Source organism: Mirounga leonina, unplaced genomic scaffold, assembly GCF_011800145.1.
Source record: "Mirounga leonina isolate KUSES-001 unplaced genomic scaffold, KU_Mleo_1.0 Mir_176, whole genome shotgun sequence".
Taxonomy (NCBI): Eukaryota; Metazoa; Chordata; class Mammalia; order Carnivora; family Phocidae; genus Mirounga; species Mirounga leonina.
The window spans coordinates 32,506,601-32,526,717 of record NW_023270454.1 but is presented as its reverse complement, the minus strand read 5'-3'; the positions used below and the strand labels follow the sequence as shown (position 1 = coordinate 32,526,717).

Below are 20,117 nucleotides of genomic sequence, written 5' to 3'. Positions count from 1 at the left end.
GACAAAGAACAAGAAGGCGGAGGGTGGCGCTGGGAAGTTTGATATATCGATGGATGGCAGAGCCTTGTGTTCTGCTTCAGGCTCCTCTGTAAAGGACATCTTCAGGCTGAGAAGGGGCTTGGGAAGATCAATGGGAAGGAACTCAGACTGGGTAGACCAGCAGCACAGCTGTGGTTGTGGGATCCAGCTGTGAATCAGACTCACAAGGCACAGTTTTAATCTAATTTTATGGTTAGGAAACATTGGCATAAAATACAGACCAGGAGATATGGCACCTTTATCCTATTGGAGACCCAGCAGCTTTCTTTGCCCCCTTATCCACTTAGGGTATGTACCAGGGATGAGAGCCAAGGTATGTGGGGGTCATACTCCCTTTCCCCCACCAATCTTTTTTTTTTTTTTTAAGATTTTATTTATTTATTTGACAGAGAGAGAGAGACAGCAAGAGAGGGAACACAAGCAGGGGGAGTGGGAGAGGGAGAAGCAGGCTTCCCGCCAAGCAGGGAGCCCGATGTGGGGCCCGATCCCAGGACCCTGGGATCATGACCTGAGCTGAAGGCAGACGCTTAACGACTGAGCCACCCAGGCGCCCCCCCCCACCAATCTTTTATGTCATCCGAGTTATGTAGCCACCTCACAGTCCTACTGGTGCACCCCACAAATGAAGTACACATAACATTCCCCATTTATCTTTACTATTCTCAAGGGAACACTGCTGTGGGAAAACCAGGTTATTCTCAGGCAGGCCTGCATCAACCCAGGCCTCATGTTAACCTTTCACCCATGGTAGGTATTGTGGGTTGAATTATGTCCCTCAGAAAGATAGGCTGAAGTCCCAAACACTGTACCTGTGAATGTGACCTTACTGGGAAATAGGGTCTTTGCAGAGGCAATCAAGTTACAATGAAGTCGTACTTCATGTGAGTGGGTCCTAATCCAATAAGACATGGTCCTTTAAGAAGAAAAAAGAGAGACACTGGGAGGGAAGCACCATGCGAAGACACAGAGACACACAGGGAGAAGGCAGACATGTAACAATGGCGGTAGAGACTGGAGTGGTGCCCCTACAAGCCAAGGAATGCCTGGGACTACCAGAAGCTGGAAGAGACAAGGAAGGATCTTCCCCTAGAGTCTTTGGAGGGAGCTTGACCCTGCCAAACTCCAGTTCACATTTACTACACAATTGCTACTCCACCTTGGCCTGGTCATGTAACCTTTCTTTCTTTTCATTTATTTTTTCTTCTTTTTTTGGGGGGGGGGGCGCTGTGTGTGGTGTGGAAGGGGTAGAGGGAGAGAGAGAATATATTTTTTAAAGGTTTTATTTATTTATTTGACACAGAGAGAGAGAGATCACAAGCAGGGGGAAGGGCAAAGGGAGAGGGAGAAGCAGGCTCTCAGCCGAGCAGGGAGCCTGATGCGGGGCTCAATCCCAGGACCCCAGGATCATGACCTGAGCCGAAGGCAGACGCTTAACCGACTGAGCCACCCAGGTGCCCTGGGAGAGAGAGAATCTTAAGCAGGCTCCACACCCAGCATGGAGCCCCATCTCACAACCCTGAGATCATGACCTGAGCCAAAATCGAGAGTAGGTTGTTTAACCGACGGAGCCAACCAGGTGCCCCATGTAACCTTTCTGAATCTCCGTTTCCACTATAATAATAATAATGCCTCCTCTGTTTCTAGAATAGCAGATCAAAGAGAAAATGTATTATGAAGGTGCTTTCTAAATTATAAACCACCAATCAGGGATGCCTGGGTGGTTCAGTCAGTTGAGCACCCAACTCTTAATTTCAGCTCAGGTCATGATCTCGGGGTCCTGGGATCAGGCCCCGCGTCAGGCTCCGTGCCTAGCAGGGAGTCTGCTTGTGGATTCTCTCTCCCTCTTCCTCTCCCTCTGCCCCGTCCCCTGCTCACACTCTCTGTCTCTCTCTAAAATAAATAAATCTTTAAAAAAAAATAAAAATAAATTATAAACTACCAATCAAATATGAAGAATTGCCTCTCACTAATGCTCCAACTATTTTCCAATTCTGAGATGAACATTTACCTTTATATTATATTATATTACTCGTTTGTTTCTAGAAGGACTTTTGTCATTCTATATCTACTTATTGGGCACCTACTATGTGATGTGCACTGCACTGGGGGCTGGGGAGTTAGAGGTAAAATATGAAGCCATCAATAATTTTCAGCAAAGAATGCTATGGAGCACATAGGACTGACACGCAATCTAGACTGGAGGCAGGAGTGTTTGGAATTGGAGAAGGAGTCAGGGAATTTTTCTTAAAGTGAATGGTGTCTTTGCTGAGTTCTGAAGAATTCAATGGTGTTAAACAGGGGAAGGAGTCAGGAAAGGATAAGAACATTCCCAGCAGAACAAATGGAGTGTGAGCCTAGAGTTTAGTGTTTCTTAAAGGGATAGCTATGGGTAATTTGAGGACGCAAATGTATTTGTATGAGACTCTCCCATGTACTGGAAGATGTTTGGCATCCCTGCCCCCCAGTTACTAAATGTTGGGAGTACCGGCCCACTCCTCAAGCACACAATCAATATGACAGCCAAAAATGCCCCTTCACATTTCCAAATGCATACCCCACCACTTCATGGAGGGCACAGGGGACGTATCATTTCCTGGTTGAGAGCCACTGCTAAAAAATGCATGGTGGCATGTCTTGGAACTGGAGTATGACTGGGGAGGACAGAGGTGGAGAAAAATGAAGAAGGCAGAGGCCAGATCATAAATTACCTTGTATGCCATCCTGAGGAGTTTACTTTCTAGAAAAAATTTCCTTGATCGGGGTGGATAGCCTGTATATAAAGGACTTTGGGTTGAGCCTGGCCCATAAGACATGGTCAGTACATTTCGGATCTCTGTCTCCCAGGATCTTGTCAATCCCAATTTAGTTAACACATGTTCTGTTCTTTTCATATTCACTCTCTGTATACTTCCGGAGTGTACATCACAGTCAAAGTGACTGATGACAGTTAACTCGCTAATGTCTGTTCAACCGGAGGGAAACAGTGGGGAGGGGCAAGACAGCTCCAAGAAGTCAGTGACGTGTGCGGCAGCCTCCATCCCAAGGATCTGGGGCACGTCTCTGCTCTTGCAGCCTTACAGTCTAGCTGTGTGAGGCCTCAATTAAGCAAGCTCCAACTCAGACAGAACCTGAGCCGTGGGATCCCAACAGCCACTACCACCAGCATCCACCTTTGCCAGGGCGTGCCAAGGAGAAAACGCTGTGGCCTGCTAGCGCATCCCGGGGTAACCCAAGGCCCAGGTTATAAACAGTTGTATTCCTCTGCCAAGACGGGCACCAAAAACGAGGCTGCGTTTTCCTATAATAAACAATGTTATGTTTGTTAGGTTGCAGACTGAGCCCTCCAAACCCATTTACCCATACAGCAGTGAAGCCATAGTGATGAAGAGATTTGGAACCCACTGTCCTATATAATGCTTTTTCCAAGAAAGAGATACTCCCAATTCCAGGTGAAAGATCAGAAACACATATGACCCCCGTTTATTCTACCTTCACCGAAGGCTCTAGCCACCCTGAACTACTGCTCTCAATTCCTGTGAGCCATCTCTTGCCTCCAAGCATTTGCCGGTGCTGTGCTCTATGCCTGAAATGTACCCCACACCTCCCTGCTGAGCGTGTCCCTGCTCTGGGCTCCCAGAACCTCCACTTCTTCTTCCCGTCAAAGCACTTACCACTCCATGTAGCAATTGCCTACTTACTAACCAGTCTTCCGCACCCGATTTCAACCTTCCTGAGGGCTGAGATCCTCAATGCCTGCTCAGTGCCTGGCACTCACTGGACATTCAATAAGTATTCATTGGAATGAATGATCGAAGGAGTACGTGAACCTTCTGTGAATACAAGCCCAGCAACAAGACCAAGGATTTCTCCCACTTTCCCACCATCTTCTGAGAACAGAGACTCGCTCCAGTTGTGTGCCCCAGAGTGTGGGTTAAGTGGAGGAAGAGAAGGAGAGAGGCCAGGACGATGTTCTGGGGGGAGAGGTCCGCATTCAGTGAATTTGGCTTCAGAAAGGACCAGCAACAGCACAAGTGGGATGAAGAGGGACCCCCATCATACAGGTCAGGCTCCTTTGTGATGGACTGTCTTAGGAAGAGGACATGGTAAAATGGAGTGGGGGTAGCCTGCTTGTAGTTTGAGGAGTCAGTGCTAATTAAATTGTAAACTTTTACAACAGTACATATGTCCACCCAACACCTGTATGGGAATGTTTATAGCAGCATTATTCATAATCGCCAAAAAGTGGAAACAACCCAAGTGACCATCAGCTGATAGATGGATAAACAAAACATGCTATATCCATACAATGGAATATTTTTCAACCATAAAAAGGAATGAAATACTGATACATGCTACCATACGGATGAACATTGAAAACATTATGCTAAGTGAAAAAGGCCAGACACCTAAGACCACGTATTATATGATTCCATTCATGTCCAGAATCTATAGAGGGGACTACAGAGACAGAGTAGATTAGTGGTTGCTTAAGACTGTGGGGGTGGGAAGGTAGGGGTGATAGCTAAGGGCACAGAGTTCCTTTTTGAGATGTTGAAAATGTTCTAAAACTGGCTGTGGTGATGGTTGCCTGCATCTGTGAATATACTAAAAGCCATTGATTTATACAGCTTAAATGGGTGAATTGTATGGCATGTGAATTATATCTCAGTGACATTGTTAAAAAACAAAACAAAACTGTTCTTTAAGATTTATTTATTTGAGAGAAAGAGGGAATGCGCGTGCGCGCACACACGAGTGGGGGGAGGGGCAGAGGGAAAGAATCTCAAGCAGACTCCCCACTGAGCGGGGAGCCTGATATCGGGCTCCAGCCCACAACTCTGAGATCATGACCTGAACCAAAATCAAGAGTCAGACTCTTAACTGACTGAGCCACCCAGGTGCCCCACAAAACAAAATTTCTAAAACAGGATGTTAACCTGGGCTTTTGAGAACTGGGTACCACCTGAAATAGCAAAATTGGCGTGTCCTGGGTCTGTTGATTTCACTGGATTCTTTATGACCCACTCCCCCAAAGGTAATCATAACTACTCTGCAGAGCTGAGTGCCCCATCATAGGGCTCAATGCAATGCCTGACTGCATGGAAAGAATGTGATGAATATTAATGTAATCAAATATGAGAATTAACAATTTTATTATTATTATTTTTTAAAGATTTTATTTATTTGAGAGAGCACAAGCAGGGGGAGGGGCAGAGGGAGAGGGAGAAGCAGACTCCCTGCTGAGCAGGGAGCCCTACACGAGGCTCTATCCGGGACCTGGGTTCATGACCTGAGCCCAACGCAGATGCTTAACCGACTGAGCCACCCAGGTGCCCCAACAATTTTATTATTAAATAAAATGTTTAGTGTCCACTTTTAAACTAGTAACTAACCAACGTATAGAATAGGATATGGTTCCCTGCCTCCATTGCTGTAGACAAGGGAACGATTGTTAAGTTCCATTCTGATATGTAAGCTTTGTAAATTCTAAAGTATTATTTGTAATATGAGGATCTAGTTGTTTTTATATGGCTACTTTATCATTTTTATGTTATTAAAACCTTTTAAAAATAAGTTCAGTCACCTGCTAGGAAATCAAGTTATGTATGTATGCAAGGTTTGTCAAGTTTCTCAACCCTTAACTGAAAAACTTTCCCATCATCAGAAAAACAACGGGTTCTGTTCACCCCCCGAAGTAAATGAAAGAACTGCATGATTTTTGTCAAATGATTAGAACCACAAAAAGCAGAGGAATGTCATTTGCATTATTCGACTTTGAGGAACTCTATTTTATAGACCCATTTCTGGGTATATACCAAGAGGGGGAAAGATAGTAGATGCTTAACTGGGCTGTTGGGCATTTCTATAAATTCACATTTGTGTTTCAAGCCACTTAAAGCCTAAAGGAAACAGGTATCTTTTTCCTAACTTAGGGAAGTAAGCGTGTGTTCGCACACACTCACCCAAATGACACCTCTGAATTTGAACTGAGGTATCATATACTTCGCTTTCCTTCTAGAAGCCCTTCTCGCCGCATGCCCCTTTTGCTTATCAGCACAGCCTCTTTGATTTGCAGCTCGGCGCCTGGCCTTGCTGCGTGGCGCCAGCAGACGTGAGCCGGTGCCTCTCCCGGGGGTTAATCGTGCAGCCACATTCTCGGTGATGGACCTCGGCGGCCCAGCAGGAGAGCGTGGAAACAGCTGACTGCTGACTCAGAGCGGAAAGCAAGCCACCCGCGAATCTCGTTGCAGCTCGCTGCTGCATCCCTATCCCACAATCCCTTGCTTGGTTTGCTGCAGTCTTTTCAACAGACGCTGAGTGAGAAAAAGATGTCCTGTAAGATAAAGATTGATTGGTTTGGATACCGAAAGGGGTCTCCCACTTGTTAATGACCCAGAAACATTCCTGCCGACTTTCCTGAGCCTTCTCTCTTTTCCTCCATTTTTCTTCTCCTCTGTTCTGTGCATGAACTGGCACATCACTACATAGAGCAGAAGATATGCTGGGCTTCTGATGATGGCTGCACTGCATGGTAGGGAATTTTAACCAGTCTCTTTGCATGGTGCTTCCAAACTTGGGAGGTTAGCAGAATGTGCATTGTTCTTTTGGATTGCCGCGGAGCTGCAGCGACAGGCTTGGGAGGATTTAATTCTTTGCCTCGTTGATTAGTCTGTCTGCAGAAATGGGTAGGTCCTAAATGTTCTGATTGCTGAATATTATGCCAGGTGGATAACTGATTTCTCCTGCTCTCTCTATTCTGGTGGGGTTTTTTGTTTGTTTGTTTGTTTCTTCTTCTTCTTCTTCTTTTCTTTTTCTTGATTTCTTTTTCTTTTTTTCCGCCCCTCTCTCTCGGTGATGCTGCATGCTCTGTAACTATCAGATAGAGGGAGACCCACTCTTTGCTTAAACAAAGGCACCAAATTAAGAATAGGGAGAAAGTCATGCAAGATTTTCTTCTCAAGTTCCTAATGTGATCTGACTAGATTTTTGTTTTTACTTGTCTTCCATTTTAATGTGTATTCGGTTTATTTTAAATAGAAGATCCCCACCCCCACCCCAGCATTTCTTCGTTGGGTGGGAAGATGGGGATGAAATATTTAAGTTGCAGGATTCCTTCCTCCATACCCCAGGGTGGAGGAGAATGTGCAATTCGACCCTTCCCCCACCCGGTCCTCCGTTGGAGAACCCTGGGGTTGAGCACCACGGTTCCCAGTTACCATTGGAAACCCATTCATTCATAATGCATGACTCGACCCTCTGAATTCTGAATGCCATTGATGATCAGCAAATATGCAGATGATTTGTTTTTGTTTTTGTTTTTTGACATTTTCCCTTGCCTCTGAAGTAGACTCAAATCTGGGTGGAGTTCATGGTAGCTTTACACAGAAGAAAAAAAAATCCTTGGGTTGGACCTTAGGTTTGCTTCCTGAAACAGTGGATACGATTTTTCTGACAGCTTTCTCTACTAGTGTGCCCCACCCTGTCATTATTCCTTATTTTGGGAGGCTAGGAAAGCAAGTAGAAAGGCTATTTATTTTAAGCTAAATACTGAATGTTAATAAGTGGATTTCTGAACCAAAAGGTAAAATGATATTTCTGTCTTAAGATAGATTCAATGTCATTGCTTTAAGGAGCAGACCTAGATTCAGAATGAAGCATTTTAAAAATTACTAGTTTGTTTCTTTGGCTTAGATCGAACTACTGCCGTTTTATTCCTGGTGAATAAATTGTTAGAGGTTTTGTTTATTTATTTATTTTTTTAGATTAGAATATGGAGAGGCATTGTTTGTCCAGATTCTTAAAATGATTTCTTAAGTATTAGGATTCAGTTCTGCTTAGTGTGAACCTCTTTTCTGGTGCCTTTCAGTATTTTCCGGCAGATGCTTGGGCAGCACCGTTCCTAACCCGCTGTACTGTTAAATAATGCACGCCCCTCCCGAGCAAGCACACAACGAGAAGTTTCATGCGTGCTGTGGTATGAGAAAGCAGCTTTTTGTTACAGAGACCTGAGTAGTGGCCTTTCCTAAACCTCTAAGTATTTCTTCCCAGTTTTCTCCTAGAAAGACCCAAGTGATTTGCATTGGAAAGGTTACAATAGGACTGAATGTACAAATGTTCTCTGATAGAATGTGCCTGTTTCAAGAAGTACGGATGCATGATATATGTTCCATATATTTTAAAAATGGAGGATAAAATCTATACGTATTTTTCACCATACTTAATATTATAATCCTGAGATGACTTATTTTTTTTTTACTTATATGATAAAAGCTTAGTGGATTTCGTTGCTTGTGAAATAAGTAAAAATATTCATTCTTTGTCTTACTAAGAATTGAAAATGTCCTTCATTTGGATATCTGGAGGCATTAATTTCTCCAAACTTACGACTTTCTCTTATCTATCTTTAAGTCGAAGAAATTATAAATATGTAGCAATTTAAAAAATTTTGACCTAGGTTTAATTTTTAAGACTCCCTTGTGCTTCTTTTCCTTATCTCTCGATTAAAACTAAGACTTTAATGAAACATTTGTATGTATTATTGAAGAGAAATACTTTCAAACTTTAAAAAATTTGCTGCCAAATTATTTACTCTCATAGTTTTTTGTCTTCAAAAAATGTGACTGAATTACTTCTAATTGTGGCATAATTATAATTTGCACACACCTGTGATTACTTTTTTTTTAAATGTCTGATGCCATCTGTGCCCTTTATCACTTATGTAAGGGTTTTAGTGTCAGAATAGAATTTGTTCTATAATGGGGTTGGCTAGTAGAGTTCTCTGGATATTATTATTGCTCAGGTTACCTGAAATTAACAGATCAGGTTTCCTCCTCGAATTTGGAGGTTTAGATTAAACCAGATACTGAGGAAAAAACGAGCCCAGTGTAATTATTCAAACTGCACCGTGGAAGGAACCTTCATTACTGCTATCTGCATGCTATTTTTTCTACCCTCTTTTACTTTACCCTCGTCTGCCTTGATGTTCTCAATTACCTCCATTCCTCCATGAAGTGCTTTTTATTCTTCTTGAAAACATATTAAGGTAAACATTTATTCTAATCAACAACAGAATTAAATAATGCACTTCCTATCCACCGGGGGCAAAAAGGGGTTTGCTGTTGTGTGGGCGTATGCCTTGTGAGGTTCTGAAGTAGAATAAATTTCTCTTTCCCCTTCTTGCTAACCTCACCCAACTCCCAGAGCTTAGGGCTTTGGCTGTTCTCTGCCTCTTCTGTGGTCCCAGAATATGTAGCCTCCTTGTAGTCCCAAAGGAGAGCAAAGGAGGAGACTTGGCAAGATGATGGATGTGGGGGAGAGGAGACCCCACCATGTTGACTCTCCCAGGGCACTGTAAGATGAAAGTCAATTAGCCTGACCACTTAACACTCCATCACACAGACCCAGCCTTCTGCAACTTAGAAAACCCAAAGCCGATCTTAAGAACTGACTTAATTCTGTTGTAAAATGTGAGGACTTTTATGAAGAAGGCAATGGCAAACAGTTATCTATACTAAGAGGTAGAGGAAATAGGTATAAATCTCGTAAAGACAAGTTGGGGGCTTGGCATAAATCAGCCTCCATATGGTAAAACCCAGCAACCTAGGGAAGCTGTCATACATCCGACCCTGGAAATAAGAGGAACCCTTGGAAAGCTTGGGCACATCCTTGCCTGAAGACAGAAATTAAAGTGGATGGCCTCCTGAATATACACCCACTCACCCACAAACACACACGTTCATGCCCATACTGTCAGAAAAGATATTGCATCTGGCCTTCTAATTTACAAAATGGCCCATTTGGGATAGAGGCTTGATTTAACTAGAAATAGGTCACCCTGTTTTAATTTCGCTGAAGATTGTCCTCTTTTCTTTCTTCTAGTCAAGTCCTCTGTAACAATGCAAATTCAGTTGCAGGTGAATAATAATATGCTCATAAATTTTCAAAACTAAAAAAACCGTGTGTCTTTAATCATGTTTTCACCTGTGCCTTGAGCTCTAGGTACCACCTGTCCTGGCGGGTAAAAGATAGTACATTGTGTTACAGACAATCCTAATGGTTTGAGATTTGCTTTCTATAAATCTACCAGAAGATTTTTAACTTCTTGGGAAGCTGATTTTCGCATGCCTGCACCACTGTCATTGGTCCAAGAACAGCAAAAATGCAACATTGCTAATAAATAAAGCCAGCTCAGTGGCAATGAAGAGAAGCAGTAACCCAAGAATGCCATAAAACTAAATAGAAATGGAATCTAATGCCTTTATGATGGTATATAATCAATATGCTGCCTCCTACCCACATATCACATGTTAAAATTTTATTTTCTAAAGGAATCTTGACCTGTTTCCCAACTGTGTTTCCTAGCCCAGCCAACAAGTTGTCAGCAACTCTCTCCCCTTCTCAAGAATAGGGCTTTCAGTTTGTCGTTGGTCTTCCACCCTCCCTTCCTGCTCTTCCGCACTCTGGTGTCAACAATAAAACGTTGGGATCATTTTCTGATCTAAATAGTATAATCTGGGATGGGAATTGTGGTTTCAACCCTAGAATTTTGGACACAGGCATTTTCCTTTTGTTTCCTCTCCTCCTCTCAAGTTTTGCTTTTCCAGTTGGTTGTAGTTTTCACCAAGTTCTAGGAGATGTGAGGATGTGAGCCAGGAAAAATACCAGTGATGACGCGAAGCAAGAAATGCTGGGATGGGGTTTTTCTATGCCCCAGGATTCTGTTCCATGCTCATTGCATTGTTGTTACCCTCAAAAGCTGTTGAGTTGGCATACCCCCACTAATGAGGAATTTGTATGTCAACCTTCTTAGACTTTGTATTTCTGCAAGATGTGTCCTCAGTGGTTCTCAATTCCTTTTCTGCACTTTTGAGTGTGTTAAAGTATATCCCTGAATATTTACCCTCTGGCTGATAGCTTATCTTGCTAGAGATTAGATGATCATGCGGGAAGGCAGGTAATGTCTGATGTCAAATGAAAACATTCACATGACTGGTGAATGCTCTTTATTGTGTGAGTCAACCCATGCCACTCTTTTTGTGCTCTTTATTGTGTGAGTCAACCCATGCCACTCTTTTTTTTTTTTTTTTTTAAAGATTTTATTTATTTATTTGACAGAGAGACACAGCGAGAGAGGGAACACCAGCAGGGGGAGGGGGAGAGGGAGAAGCAGGCTTCCCGCCGAGCTGGGAGCCCAATGTGGGGCTCAATCCCAGGACCCTGAGATCATGACCTGAGCTGAAGGCAGTCGCTTAACCAACGGAGCCACCCAGGCGCCCCCCATGCCACTCTTTTCTGCTACCGGGACTGAGTCCATTCCCATGTGATACTTGTTCAGTTCCTTCAAAGAAAGAATGAATGTCTATCATGTACCAGGCGCAGTTCTAGGTGCTGGGACTCCTGCAGTGAGCAGTCAGACAAAAATCCCTGCCTTCATGAATCTTAACATCCTGGAGAGGTGGGGAGGAGACAATGTGCCAGAGAAACGCATTACGTACTATATTGCAAAGTGATCGGTGCTCTAGAGAGGCATAGAGCAAGGACGGGAGATGGCAAGTGCTAGGGGATGGCAGGGGGTGAGGGGGCAAGTGTCAGTTTTGAACAGAATGGTCCAGTTGAGAAGTTGCTATTGAGAGGAGGCCTCAACCCCTCTGTAAGCAGTATTGCTGTTGGTTTTCCCCTGACAAGGAAACTCAGCCAGTCTCCCCACATAGTGAGAGCTCTCAGAGCTGGTTAATATCAATAGCACACTAATGTGGGCTATTTCTGTAGTTTAAAAATGGTTCCACTTGCCTTCCCTTCCCTGTCATTTCCTTTCTATTGGCCTTTTGTCAATACACGCCGTGCTAGTTCCTACATCCAGAAGGATTCAGTTTCCTTCAGAGATGAAGTCCACCCCTGGCATGTTTGCGGGTGCTCCTCTCTAGAAATTGATTTTGTGGACCTCCAGGAGAAAGAGTAGTTCTGTATTCTGATCTTTCTTATTATCACGTGCTTATTTCTGCTGGCCTGGTGAGTAAGAAGGATCTCTGACACTTCAGAAACCAAGATGGGGAAAGGAGAACAGCCAAGAATCTAGATAAGTATTTATCGCTTTTCTCATCAAAACGACCAGAAACTGGTAGTGCCCAAACACTTTGATGAAAGGTTGTCATACATTTTATGTGTATTCCTTTCGGCATATTCAGACTGATGGAAAGTTTCCCACGGTGCTTATTAGCACATTCTGTGCCTCCATTTTCCTCAGCACATTATCCCTTTAGGAGTAGTCAAATTGTCTTTCTATTTGGGGTATCCAGTTATATTCAGGGAATGATCATTACCCTGGCAAAGTCTCAGTTTGGGGATCTTTGGGGGTTGGAAACCTTTTGTATTAATTCTGAGAGTCCTGCAAATCCAGATGTCTTCAACAAGTCACTTGTGACAGATCTGTAATATTGTCATGATTTTAAATCAGTGTTCATGAGTAAACTTAATTTACCATATAAATTAACAATACTAATGAAGACTTACTCTCACTCACTATGATAATTATCATAAAATTAGGATGAAAATTAGAATGAAATGTTTTTATTTCACTGTTGAGAATAAAAATGTCACCTCAGGAAATTTCATTTAGCCAACGTATATCATTTGATTAAAACAAATGTTTTTTTTTCCCTTGCCCAAACCCTAAAATTCTGAGATTAAAAAAAGACTAAAATCAATTTTAGTTTGATAGCAATATGAAACTTTTCAAAAGCTATTCAAATTAAAATTATTTTTAACTGGTTTTAACTGAAAAGTTCAATATGTTGTTTTTTTTTTTTTAAATATGGAACACTTGCTGAATTTGTGCATCATCCCTGTTCAGGGGTCAAGCCAATCTTCTGTATCATTCCAATTTTAGTGCTACTGAAGTGAGCACCCCATAATTTTTATCACACACACACACCCTACTGGAAAGTGTTAAACTTGTTTAAGGTTAGGTATCAGATAAGGCAGAAGACTTGAAATCTGAGCTTTCTGATTCACTGGTTTTACCCGATGACCTTGGGCAAGTCATTTAAACCCTCTGCTTTGGTTTCCTTATCTTAAAGAGAGACAAATCCATTCCTTCCCTATTCTGATGTCATAGGGACGTGGTTAAAGAAAAGCAGATGATGTGCCAACATTCTGAGCTCCTGAGAGATGAGCCACATTTAATCCAATCAATGAATATCATTCCTTATGCTAGTTCTTTAGGGAGACATTCTATGAAAGAGTTAGCAGATAATGCAGGCTAATTAGATATGTCACACAGTGTTTTAATTAATGCAGAGAGTTCTATTTGAATGTGACACTTTTGTGTAACAGGTGCTTTCACAAGGTTCTATCTGTTTATTCATCATGCTCTTTAATGATCTTATCTAGAAACATAGAGTTGGAAAATGGGTGTGTCATGTATGTAGCTATACTCAAATACATATAAATAGTAGAGTTTTCTTAATAAAAGTTGACATGCTTTTAAAAATATTTGGTGATTTGGTGGGGAGAAAGAACAACTATCATTCAGTTTGAAAAGAGTTTCTATTAAAAAGTGTAGAATTGTTGATTCTGTAAATATGTATTTCCCAGCTTCAAACACAAGTCCCAGACCCAGTTAAAATGTTATACATAAACCAAGCTTGCGTCGTACATACATACAGCCTTCTTAAAACACAAGGTGTGTTTTAAGGGAGTGTTTTTTAAGGGAGTTAAGGTGTGTTTTAAGGGAGGTGTGGTGGTTTAAGGAGTGAACAGGCTATGGGTTTGTGTTCTCGCAAACTTCTTAACTGAGCCTCGGTTTTCAAAAAGCTGTGGAATGAGAATAATATTACTTCCTGCCTAGGGTCATATTGAAAATTAACTGCTGGGTTTTTCTGTTTGTTTGTTTTTTGTGGTTTTTGGTTGTTTTGTTTTGGTTTTGTTTTTTGCAAAAGAGTGTTTCTGTTGGGAATTGAGGAGGCCATAGACACCTTATCAAGTATTTAGAAAATTAGGAAGTGAACTTTAGCTTTACCGTAACCTTGGTTTACTTCTTTGGGATAGAAGCCAGATGTTCCAAGGTGGTAAATGAAGCTGTGTTTTATGTTGTAACTTTTCCCTCCCTTAGAGGCTCTCCACTTTTTTCTCTGTTGCCCTCTTCTAATTCTCTTTTTCTGGCATGATCCCTCACATATTGAAACCTTCTCTGAATTAATTTCACCAGGTGCCTCAGATGCCCACACATGAATACCAACAGACATTTCTTAAAATAATAGGAATCATCTGCCTTTTGTCCCTGCTCCACAGCAAAAACATCTTAGCCAGGAATCTATATACCTTTAATTCTAAAGAAAACACTTGAGCCACATGCAAAGATTTTAATAGAAAATTCTAATTTTTCCATCCTGGCATGTTAACTGTATGTAGGGGTGGGAAAACTTTTCCTCTACACACATAAATTCTAGCACTGAAGCCCGTGAATTAAACTGACAAAAGACAGATTATCAGGAGAAAAGGGTGTACACATTTAATTGGTAGTTTATTTTTCCAAAATAGTATATATACTGTATTCTATTGATGTTTATTAATTTAATATTTTTAATTTTACATGCCTGGGGGTTTCACAGAAAGGAAGTGAAAACCCAAAGAGGCAGTTCGACCTGGGAGCTTACATACTATTTTAACAAAGGATGACAAATTGTGGAGAAGTGGCTAGACAAAGGAAAAGGAGATTTAGGAGCAGTAAGTTGTGGAAAGTGACCAGGAAATGTATGGTACATAAGGGTTGCTTAGTAAGGTGTGTTATGCAGACTCCTCTCCCATGCTATCTCTGGTGATGATTAAGATTCTCTTCTCTTTGGTATGGGAGAACGAGGCACCTTTATAAATGAAGATTTCCTTTATATATGGGAAGTCTATGCTCTGCTTTTAGGCAGATGGGAGAGGCAGAGTGCCCACACCCCTCTCCCCCGCCTGCCAACCCCTCCCGCCACCCCCCATCATGTCTGCACCATGTCTGCTGATTCTCAATTGCCTTCAGCTCAAAATAATCCTTATGTCAAGATGGCATATTTTGGAGTGAAATTTTGATCCCCTTCAAGTACAATAGTTGGGAAAACATATTTTATCTTAATGACACTATTCTATTTAATATAGACCATATATATTTTTTAAGATTTTATTTATTTATTTGACAGAGAGAGACACAGTGAGAGAGGGAACACAAGCAGGGGGAGTGGGAGAGGGAGAAACTGGCTTCCCGCTGAGCAGGGAGCCTGATGTGAGGCTCCATCCAGGACCCTGGGATCATGACCTGAGCCGAAGGCAGACGCGTAACTGACTGAGCCACCCAGGCACCCCTAATATAGACAATATTTTAATAAGACTGTAGGCATATAGTCAAATATAGTTGTGAATGAAGGAATGAGCAGGCAGAGCTGTATAAGTATTTATCCCCTCAGCTGCCACTGCTTTGAAACCCGGCAAACGTGCCTCTTTAGACAACACACTTCTTCTAATTTGTTTTGTTTGCATGGCGAACATGTGACCATTATATTGATTTACAAAATCAACAGGCATCTCACTGCATTCCCTTGCCAGCAGTGAGGGTTGGTTATGGTCATTTCGAGGTCATCGGCATGGACTTCTACCTGTATTTACAGCACCACGCCTATAGCGAATGAACCAGTGATTGATTTGCACTTACCAGTTATTATGTGTCTTTCTTGTCTGACAGCAGCCGCGTGCAGGGTCAAACACAGCCGGCCTCCCATGTCAGTGGTCTAGGATGGCCAGTGAAGCCACCAACATCCCAAGTCCTGTGGTGCGCCAGATTGACAAGCAGTTTCTGATCTGCAGTATATGCCTGGAACGGTACAAGAATCCCAAGGTTCTCCCCTGTCTGCACACTTTCTGCGAGAGGTAAGCCTCCTTTGTGCCCAGATAAGAGAGGTTCACAGTGATCTCTTACAACCTACCAAAGGGTTCTTTCCAGAATTCTTCTTTACCTAAGGGAGACAATGAATCTTTTGCACTTATGATAGACATCAAGAAACATAATCATGAGTTACCAATAATTTACTCTATTTTAAATAATTATAAGTGAGAGAAAGCAATCCAGTAGCTATTGATTCATTTCCATGGGACATGGAGCACTAAATATTTTAAGATTAAAATTTTTAGGGCGCCTAGGTGGCTCAGTTGGTTAAGCGACTGCCTTCGGCTCAGGTCACGATCCCACGGTCCTGGGATCGAGCCCCGCATCGGGCCCCCTGCTCAGCAGGGAGTCTGCTTCTCCCTCTCCCTCTGCCTGCCGCTCTCCTTGCTTGTGATCTCTCTCTGTCAAATAAATAAATAAAATCTTAAAAAAAAAAAAGATTTAAACATTTAAAATTTTCCCTTTGTTCTTCGTCAAACAATTTTTGCCGACCACAGTTCCCTCATAGAGGATCTTTGGTGAGGGCCAATTAAAAATCTATTATTTCCGGGCGCCTGGGTGGCTCAGTTGGTTAAGCGACTGCCTTCGGCTCAGGTCACGATCCTGGAGTCCCTGGATCCAGTCCCGCATCGGGCTCCCTGCTCGGCGGGGAGTCTGCTTCTCCCTCTGACCTTCCCCCTTCTCATGTGCTCTCTCTCATTCTCTCTCTCTCAAATAAATAAATAAAATCTTAAAAAAAAAAATCTATTATTTCCTCCCAAAGAACACATCAGTAAAATACCTGTGTATTGAGGAGTTAGTTAAAAGGGAGAGCTTCCTCTCAAGGATACTTCAGAAGATACATACTAACGAACATAGGATGTTTCAGATGAAGAAAAACCTGTGTGTATGAAATAATTATAAGTTACCTGAATGTGCAATTCGCTATGAATGAAAACACATTTCTTTATCCTTCTTGGATAGTTTTTTTCCATTGAGTTAATCAGTTATCAAAATACATCTTTACTTGGGGACCCCTACCTTGTCATGTACCATCAATAAAGTATACTGTACCCAGCCAAAAAAAAATACATCTTTACCTTCTTATTTAACTTAGCACAAAAAAACAATTAAGCATATAAAGTTTGTTAGTAATTTGTTTATCTGAGGTCTAATTTAAATATTTCCCTAGTAAGGCTGTATTTTTTTTTCTTAAAAATAAATATGATAATTATGTTCTATAGCATCTTGTTGAATACATGGTCTATTATTATTAAATAGACATAATTGAAACGCTTTAATTCTTGTTATAGAATAGGACATTGGTATTTCCAATGGCTTCAAATCAATGCTAATTACATTTGCCATCAATTTCATAGACATTTGTTAAAGTTGATTTGCTTTGGAAGATCTCAGTTGGAACAGAATAACTACATGGTGGTGAAGGATAGAGGGAGAAGGTGGATTTGTTACTGGTCATTGTGGTTTTTTTGTCTGTTTGCTCTTTAGGGGGTTATTTTGGGGTGTGTGTGTGTAGAGTTTTGTTTGTTTTAGTGGTGGTATATAGGGCACTAGCACTTTCTGCTTTATTCATTTTATACTTTGATGTGAGTACTGTGTAATTCATATTCCAAAATGACTAAATGGAGAGTGATTTTTTTCCTCCCCACTTAATGGATGTAGCCACAACATGCACACCAGCTAAGTGTCCCTCTGTCCCTGGGCACACATGGTGAGATCATTATTTGATGGACAGCAGTCGGCCTCTTTCTATACAGCGCTGAGAGGCACTCGGTTGGAGGGGGTGGAGCTGCCCATCCCCCTATGCTCAGTGCCCAGCCAGGCACTTGTTTGGTTCCCATTTACTCACTCTGACAGATAAGAAGCAACATTTCTGGGCTGTCCTGGGTCTGCCTCCAGCCCTCTCGGTTGGGTCTAGCCCCATCCACTTCTGTTCCTCCATCTAATGGCCGGTGGTGGAGATTTTCGAGCTCCTATCACAGCAAGTCCCAATGGAATGCATGGAAGGAGTTTTGAGAAGGTCACTCTGGCTACAATATGGGGAAAGGTTAGAGGATTTGAGGGTGGGTGACAGTGTATAGAGCTACTCCAGAAACCCAGGAAAGGATGGTGTAAATCAGATGACAAGAGCTGGAAACGTTGGAAGGTATTTAGGCATTTCCAGCCTTGGGTGATGGGTTGGATGTGGAGAACGAAGGACTGTAAGGAAATTACTGTTTCCAGCATGGCTCCCAGTACCTGCTTTGCCTAGATGAATGGATGGAGGTGCTGCTCGTTGAGAGGGGAAGAGGACCCAGTTTGGGGGAAGAACATAGCCTTGGGTTTGGCCATGGTGAGTTTTAGGACCCATGAGACATCTAAGAGGAGATGCCAAGAAAGCTGTTGGTGTAGAGATCAGGGGCTCAGAGGAGACATCTGTGGAAGAAATAGAAGTGTGGGAGTGTTGTGCTTATGGCCATGCACGTGGATAAGATTTCCCTGGGAGAGAAGGGTGCCAACAACTGAGCCTGTATGGCTCAGTAGAAAAGGTAGAGCAGACAGGAGAACCAAGTGAGTGTGCTGTCACAAACAAGGGAAGATAAAGTTTCAAAAGAGGACGGCTCGGAGGCAGTGGTCAAGTTTGATGAGTGCTGCTGAGAAGGATAGGAGTGAAAAATGTCTGTTGTCTGGATGTAGATGCCCTCCGTGACCTTAGCAAAAGCTGTTCCATTTCTGGTATTGACTCAGCGCTAGCTACTTCTGTGACATAGGAAAGTCAATTAACCTCCTTGATGTCAGTTCCCTTCTGTACATACTAAGGGGAGTGAGGCTGGATCAGAGGTTCTCGAATTCCGCTTGGTGAAGCAACAGGGGAACATTACACAGAGTAGTTATGTAGAGCGAAGGTTCTGGTGCCCAGTTGCCTGGGTTTGAATTCCTGCTCTGCCCTTGTCCACTCAAGTTCTGAAAACAAGCGACTTCGCTTCCCTCTGCCTGTGTTCCTTCATGTGTCTAAAATACCTTCTTCCCGCGGCTATTGCAAGTACTTTGAATCTAGCAAGCAGCATATACACAAGTCATGATTAGCAATGCATTTTGCTGATTAATTAATTCATTTAATTAATTGCCGGTTGAGGAGAGGCAACAAGAGATCATGTTGACGTGACTCTGGGTGTCCTATCCCTGCTTCAAACACAATATTTTCACCGGGATATGTTTTTAACATCTGAGATCTGCTTATGCTTTTGTATGTAAAGAACATTTCAACACCTAAGTCAAACAGAGAAAGACATGTATCATATGATCTCATGATATGAGGAATTCTTAATCGCAGGAAACAAACTGAGGGTTGCTGGAGTGGGGGGTGGGGTGGGAGGGATGGGCTGACTGGGTGATAGACACTGGGGAGGGTATGCGCTCTGGTAAGCGCTGTGAATTGTGCAAGACTGTTGAATCTCAGATCTGTACCTCTGAAACAAATAATGCAATATATGTTAAGAAAAAAAGAAGAAGAAGAAGGTAGCGGGAGGGGAAGAATGAAGCGGGGGAAATCGGAGGGGTAGACGAACCATGAGAGACGATGGACTCTGAAAAACAAACAGGGTTCTAGAGGGGAGGGGGGTGGGAGGATGGGTTAGCCTGGTGGTGGGTATTGAGGAGGGCACGTTCTGCATGGAGCACTGGGTGTTGTGCACAAACAATGAATCATGGAACACTTCATCTAAAACTAATGTTGTAATGTATGGGGATTAACATAAGAATAAAAAAATGAAAAAAAAAAAAAAAAAAAAAGAACATTTCAACACCAACAGAAGAAAACTTTGACCCATTTCTCCCCATTGTAAAGGTCCACAAATCTGTGAACACGACACTGGATATTCTAGACCAATGCTTCGAAACCTTTAATGTGCATATAAACTCCCCGGGGACCTGATTCAAGCAGGCCCGGAGTAGGGACCCAGGATTCTGCACTTCTTCCAAGCTCCCTGGAGAGGCCGATGCTGCTCAAGCGTGGCAAGTCTCCATGGAACGCCACCAGAGTCAATGACGTTATTCTTTTCCTTGAGCATAATCACTTGCCTAATCAGTTGACAGCACCTAATCAGTTGTGAGTACACCTTACCTCTTGGTTTCAGAAATCTTATTTTCCTAGGAGAGGAGACTCCAGAGGGAGTTTCTG

At 42.5% G+C, this 20,117-nt stretch overlaps 1 protein-coding gene, 1 long non-coding RNA gene and 1 pseudogene across 2 annotated transcripts in view; 2 read left to right on the top strand and 1 right to left on the bottom strand.

Annotated features, from left to right (window-relative positions):
• The window catches only part of TRIM2 (tripartite motif containing 2), a 128,317-nt gene that overhangs the window by 55,913 nt on the left and 52,287 nt on the right, over positions 1 to 20,117 (top strand). Inside the window, exon 2 of the mRNA XM_035022875.1 lies at positions 15,758 to 15,942. Coding sequence (XP_034878766.1) covers positions 15,758 to 15,942 — 185 coding nt within the window. The remainder of the gene's footprint in view (positions 1 to 15,757; positions 15,943 to 20,117) is intronic.
• Positions 8,466 to 10,682, top strand: LOC118022233. Its single transcript, XR_004682428.1, has 2 exons — positions 8,466 to 9,157; positions 9,396 to 10,682. It is a non-coding gene; the product is annotated as an uncharacterized LOC118022233 (long non-coding RNA).
• Positions 12,845 to 12,943, bottom strand: LOC118022569 (annotated as a pseudogene).